This window comes from Papaver somniferum, chromosome 10, assembly GCF_003573695.1.
Source record: "Papaver somniferum cultivar HN1 chromosome 10, ASM357369v1, whole genome shotgun sequence".
Classification (NCBI taxonomy): domain Eukaryota; kingdom Viridiplantae; phylum Streptophyta; class Magnoliopsida; order Ranunculales; family Papaveraceae; genus Papaver; species Papaver somniferum.
Window position 1 is genome coordinate 22,487,333 of NC_039367.1, and position 6,507 is coordinate 22,493,839.

The 6,507-nt window shown below is 36.3% G+C and overlaps 1 protein-coding gene across 2 annotated transcripts; it reads right to left on the reverse strand.

Annotated features, from left to right (window-relative positions):
- Window positions 1–1,425: 1,425 nt before the first annotated feature.
- LOC113318891 (protein CLP1 homolog) lies at window positions 1,426–5,195 on the reverse strand. Of its 2 annotated transcripts, XM_026567173.1 has the most exons (10): window positions 4,874–5,195; window positions 4,216–4,284; window positions 3,975–4,070; window positions 3,437–3,678; window positions 3,131–3,269; window positions 2,899–2,955; window positions 2,561–2,695; window positions 2,228–2,463; window positions 1,745–1,789; window positions 1,426–1,670 (listed from the first exon to the last, which is right to left on the reverse strand). In XM_026567173.1, the coding sequence occupies exons 1-10, from the start codon at window positions 5,090–5,092 to the stop codon at window positions 1,583–1,585; spliced, it is 1,326 nt and encodes a 441-aa protein (XP_026422958.1). In that variant the 5' UTR covers window positions 5,093–5,195; the 3' UTR covers window positions 1,426–1,582. The 2 variants fall into 2 exon arrangements, with proteins under 2 accessions (XP_026422958.1, XP_026422959.1); XM_026567174.1 differs by lacking the exon at window positions 3,975–4,070.
- Between the last annotated feature and the right edge of the window lie 1,312 nt (window positions 5,196–6,507).

Sequence of the window (6,507 nt, forward strand, 5' to 3'; positions counted from 1 at the left end):
TAAGCGTGTTAAACTCAACTCGAAATATCAAATGTGTATAATGTAAAGTCTATATAGCTATACGACTTTTGTCTCAATAGAAGATAGAAAAGAAATAGACTTCTGAGTGATAGCTGAGAGTTCCAGTCGTGAAGTCTAAGGCTCAACTACACATTCTATCCTAGTCCGAGACATGGCTATAAGTAGACTAGAAATCAAGACTTATAGTTTTGGCAACTAAACTTGACAACAAGCTTGAGATAGCAACGCTTACGAGTTCGACCGAGCAATGCTCTAATAAATAGCGCTTGACTTACGTTGTTCTGATTGGCGTTTCCTGTTTTCTAGTGTGCTATTCTGAATAGCTTTTTACGTTAATCTGATTAGCGCTCCCTTGGATTGCACGATACCTCCCACGAAACCATGGAACGTTGTTTGGATATTTTTGTGGAAAACACCAACTTGGAAGCCACTAGACTTGACATTCCACCATTTTTCCACACTTGAAATAGGTTGGATTCCACCATCAGACTTGCTCTTACCATGCCTCTACATGCACACTGGATCAAGATTAATTTAAGATATATAAATCACTGTAGATGATTCCATGCATTAATCTATAGTTCTGTAAGCCGGGGTGCACTCACATGAGTATATTATGACAATACTAGTGACAAAAACATTGGTGTGCCGATCTGATGATACTTATTATAAAAAGGGTAAGAAAAAAATCTGATGATACATACGATGATCATATTCGTACAACGTAATTGGGTATATATCATGCAGTACAAAACAGGCTCGGGTCATATTCTTTCTTTATTAGTTGGTGATCAATTCACTCATAAACTCATGGCCAACAACGAGCATCAGCATTACTGCTTTAGGCGTTGAACGGATAAGAAGATCAATGAAACCATGCTCAACCCACGTAAATGAAGTAAACACACTCGCCTGCTACGAGCAAGTATTTGTATGCTTAACTCAAAATTTTGGCTGCTAAAAATTGGGGTCCAGAAATGCAAAAGAGAACTGTTAAACCACAGTTTGCTGACATCATAAATTGTCAAATGTTTGGCGTTGGTGCTGCCAAATCAAAAAAGATTCTGAAACGAACACGTATATCTAGGAAAAAATTGCAATGACAAGCTAAAAAACATCCTTGCAGACTACAGATGATAGTAGTTTTGCATGTTTAGCATTCACCATTTGGCTTCGCCAGGAACAAAGAAAAATTGCAGCTCATAGTTAAGTAGAAATGCTTTCTTAATACCAACTTTTTCCATGGTCACTTTTCTGTACCAGTGACTTTATTTTTCCACAAATATAGTTTTTCCTTAAAATACATTTTCAAGCTTATCTCTATGATCCTGTAGAATGTAGAGAATAAGAAGCAAAAAATTCTGCATTTTGAAGAAAAAATAAACAAGATTTAGATGAAGCAAGGTAGATTATCAAGAAATCAAACTTCATACTGTATTTCTTCTCTACAAAGTTAAAAACTCTTCAGACAAAAACTAATAAATATCATAAGCAATTAACATTAGCAGTGGGTTCTAGAACTTAAAAGTACATCTGTAACAGCCAACTGTTATTACAAACATCAAGTCTCAACCCATGTCAAAGATCCTACTATCAAAAATTTGCTTGGGAGATCCCCCGCTGCTGGAGCAAGGTATGTTATTTTCTTCCTGCAGAGACAATTAAAATGAGATCCAAGCATATTGAAGGGAGTAAGCCAACCCAGTCCCGCGTAAGATCATACCTTTGAACATCAACGTCTGTGACGTAGATGAACCCTGCGACATTACTGCATTCAATATAGTAAATTGTTATCAGAGTGAGAAAGAGCAGGATTTGTTAACGACAAACTAAGGTGTGCCTTGCTCGTAAACCATGTCCAAATTAGCAAGCATTTCGCTTTTAAAAACAGTGAAAATGGAAATGAAAAACTTCGAAGAAAGCAAAGACAATCATCTGCTTGGTCAGGTAGTCTTAGAAAAATGAGTACTTGGATATACTCCAATTTACAGCCAAAACGTAAATATAAATCAGTCATTTATAATTTATCCAGATGAACTTTCTAATAGGTTATCTTATACAAACTAGAATTGCACTTTATAGCCAGTGAAAACTTGCTACACTTGTCAACGACCATGGCAAAACGTACGAGGAGAAAAACATAAAATCCTCCAACTACTTGAACTAGAACATTGAACATGTGCAAGATGCAGTAAGCACAATTTACCTTGAGATAACTTCATCTGCTTCTTTAGCATATGAAATGGCAAGAACCAAATGTAGCAGGTCATGATTGATGTTGACGGGAACTAGTCTTGTAGGATCTGCTGTAGGCTCTGCACCAATGGGGAGAGCTGACCGCGGTGCCTGAGGTCCACCACCAATTCGATATACAGATAGATCACTAAAACTTGCAATATTGGAATGTGGGGCAAGTTCATTTCCAATGCCGTAGAAGTATTCCTGGGAGAATCCCAAATCATTGTTAAATGTTAACAATGCCACAAGGTTCTTTCTCTATCCAACAATCAACTGTAAATTTAAAAAGTAGGAACTATACCCTTATCTTGTAGCTCCTGGATTTCTGCCGAAGCTTCGGATTTCGAGACACAACACCACCTGACTTCTGAAGTTTCACAACATCCACATTCGGCTTGTTCTTTAACACGTCCTTAAGCATGCTGCAAAGTTTTTCCTACGAGTTCACATATATGCAGATGCATTAGCATTAGGAGGTTTAATCAAACCCATGTTAGTTATTAAGTCTACAGTTACCCACAGGTTTAGCGACTTATATAGAATTACCATACAGCAACACCGGCTCCAAATATAAAATAACAATTGTTCTAGTAATGTGAAAAGATTGATCATAATCGAAGGAAACAAATGGAAATTTACCTGACCAATAACTAGAACAACAGTAACACTGAATGCGTCAATTGCTTGAAGAAGCAACTGCAACCAGCACAAGAAGGTAGAAAATATCAAATTCATAAGATCATCACATACACAGAAAAAGATTTATTTATATACTTTTTTGGAAAGCCTAATGGCAGAGAAAGAACAAACATTATGCTCGAACCATCCAACATGTAAAAGCCTAGGTTTCTGACTACAAATAGGGCAGTACCTCGTAACCGACACCTTCTACCCATCCCATGGTGTTAATAACCATGCCTGCAGCTCGAGCTTCGGAATTGCCAGTAAATTGCCTCTCAAGTGTCAGAGAAAGCTCCTTCACAAGCACTTTGTACAGTTCCACATTGACACTACAGAAGGAACATCAACATATCATTTAAGTTAAACCTTAAAACTTGAAAGAGAAGTCTGTCTGATATGACAACAAGTTGATGCAGAAATTAAAAGTAACGCCTAATGTTAAAAGCAAAACAAATCAAAAAACGAAAATAAATAAGAGATTGACTGATTGTATTACCTTGGTGTTGTGTGTCCAAAATAGTGAACAAGGGGCATTTCAAGAGGAATTCCTTCAATGGGATCTATGGGCATTTCAACAGGGGTAGCAGCGATGCATCCAGGAATAGTTATAGCTCCCTGACCAATATCCAAGTCAACAAAAGTGGGTTTCCAACCTTGTTTAGCTGCCCAACTAAGAAGCATACGCGACAAAGCACTCTTCCCAGAATCTGTGGGTCCTACAACCATCACCCTGGGGCCCTGAACCCCTAAAATATCAAAAATTAAATTTTCAGAAACAACATGCACGATGGACATCTAAAGAACACAGAAACATAGTTATATTAGTATATAGTACTACACCAGTACCATTATCCACAGGGGTTTGTAATATATACAAGCATGGTCACAATCTTTCAGATATTGGGATTTTGATTGAATACTGTAGTAGAATCTTTTGTATACTTCCCATGTCATTTCCACACTCCGTACATACTTATGCAACAAAGACATCTAGTGTTCAAACGATGTTATAATGTACACATTACATTTTATACCTGTGAAGAATCAGGGTTAGTGGTTGAGGATGCTTTAGCACGCTTTCTTCGTCCCTCCAGTACAGCATGAACATTTATGTAGGTAATCATAGGCGTCTAAGTGAAAAGTTTCAAAAGGCATTACTTTTTGGCAGGTGCTCACACAGTAAAAAAATAAAACTATTTACGCATTCAATAAAATCCCCACACACCCAGCTACGCAAATAGACAAGCACATGTCATATAAGTGTATTGTGTTTACCTCATCCGCAGTATAATCAGTTTCAGTAGTTCCATCAATCTCAAGGGTGGCACCATACCACGTAAAAACCTGATAATGCCAGGAAAATGTTATAACTTGAAACATCAACATTTCGTTACGGTATACAAGTAAAGCACAGAGAACCTTAAAATAATACGAATTCAAGAAATTTTGAGTATGGTTATCAAGGATCACAGAGCAAAGTAAGTGGTGGGAATTTCCAAGCTGTGATTGTTTGGTACCCACTAGGTACCTTTTTGTAACTAGTCTTTCCTAGTGATCTCAGTTCTCACTACTTGTCTTATTTCTTCCCCAAAATTAGCAGAAGTGACCTCAAAGAACAAATTAACATTGCAAACATTTTCCACAATTGTCAAATTCTTGCAGGTATTCGGGTAAAATTGAAAAACTTGTTTAGCTTAAACCCTAATCTATTGGAATAAAAATTGAAACTTGAAGTTATTAAATCTCACAGTATTTACGTCAAATGAGTTCCCTTGAATAAAAATTATATAGTGCGGAAAGTTCAGAAGAAAAAAAAAAACACGAAGGTTTTAGGATAAACCCTAATATCCAAAATCCCAAATTCTTCAAATATCCCACAACAAATTAAAACTATGAAAGAAAGGGGGGAAAGTTAGAAAGTTAAGAAATTTACAGCGAATTTGAGTCTGGGATGAAATGTGAGCCAAATTTCTGGAGGTAATTCAGTTCCAAAAACTTCAGCAGTTCCAGAAACAAGTCTCAGACGAAGAGGTGTTTCTCCTACTTCAATCCTGAACTCGCACTCCTTCTCTAACTTCACTTGCCTTTTTGGTATTGAACCTCCTACTCCTCCTTGATTTCCACCACCGCCTACACCTACTGCATAAGCCATCTATCCTCTCTGTACTCTGTCTCTCTCTCTCGTTCTCGTTCTCTCTCTATACTCTGTCTCTCTCGTTCTCTGGTTCAAACTTCAAAGTCCTGCTTGGACCGTCTGAGCCTGCCTGTATTCAAGTTCGTTACCCACATGCATGTATTTAAAAGAAGTAGAATTATTGAGAGAGTATTTGGGTACCTTGAGATGAACTAGGAAAACATGAAAAAATATGGATTTTACCAACCATAACTGGAGGAAGGGTATTTGGATATACAGGTATACTTTAAACTTAGATAACGTCGGTTGAATTGCTTCAAATTTTCAAAAAACTGTAAATTTTTAGAATAGACTTGGGCTTGTTCGGTTACCTTATGTGAAGAACAGGTTACCGAACTCATCTGAAAGTGTAGTTCGGTTACTTTTTCCGAACAGCAGGTTACCGAACTCGCTCTTTAATGGAGGTTTTTAGTCGTTCGGTAAACAGACATGTTACCGAACTTTGTTTATAGGATTTGCAGAGTAATGTTCGGTTGGTTCGCTAACTTTAACCCAACAACATATCTACCGAACTCCACATGTATGCAATTAGTGAAGAGTTCGGTTTGTCAAGATTTTCTGCGAACAAACCGAACATAGTAGAACAAGTTCGGTTAAATTGAAACTCAACATAGTAGGCAAAATAGCACAGTTCGGTTACATTGGAATTTTTTTTTTTTTTGTAATATGGGTAGAGTTCGGTTACTAGATAGTTTTAGAAATTTTTGCGAATCAACCAAACAGAGTAGGCAAAGTTCAGTTAAATCATAACTCAACATAGTGGGAAAAATAACACAGTTCGGTTACATTGGTTTGTTTTTTTTTTGTATTATGGGTAGAGTTCGGTTACGAACTAGTATTAGAATTTTTTGGGAACCAACCGAACACAACATATTGGTTTTCAATGAGGAGTTTGGTTAAAACTATTTTTTGCGAACCAACCGAACTCAGAGTTCGGTTACGAAAAATTAAATTCGTGATAACCGAAGTGTTCTTCGTGTTCTTGGTTTCAGAATGTTCGGTTATAAAACTAGTTTTTTTAAAACTATTCATAACCGAACATGCCACTTTAACTTCCATTTAAACCATTTTTTGATGATTTCTACTCAATTTTCCCAATCAAAAAACGAATTAAAAAGATTGATGGGTTTTTCAATCGAACGAGGAACGTCAAGGAAAGAGGGAAGAAGAAGAAAATAATTTTTTTTTCAGAACTAAAAAATTTCGATTCCCCTTTTGTTTTTGTTTTTTATTTTGATTTTGGTTAATAAATTCATTTAGATTAGATGTATATGATTATATTTATATAGTTATTAAGTTAGTTTTAATTTAAATTATAGTAAAGGGTAAATGTGTATTTACCTAACTTTAAGATTAGGACACCTCTTATAAAT

Coding starts and splice junctions, on each gene's coding strand:
- LOC113318891 (XM_026567173.1), bottom strand. CDS start 5,092: ATGGCTTATGCAGTAGGTGTAGGCGGTGGTGGAAATCAAGGAGGAGTA. Junction 1,790..2,227: donor GCAGATGAAGTTATCTCAAG/GTAAATTGTGCT, acceptor TATTGAATGCAG/TAATGTCGCAGGGTTCATCT. Junction 1,671..1,744: donor ACAGACGTTGATGTTCAAAG/GTATGATCTTAC, acceptor TTGTCTCTGCAG/GAAGAAAATAACATACCTTG.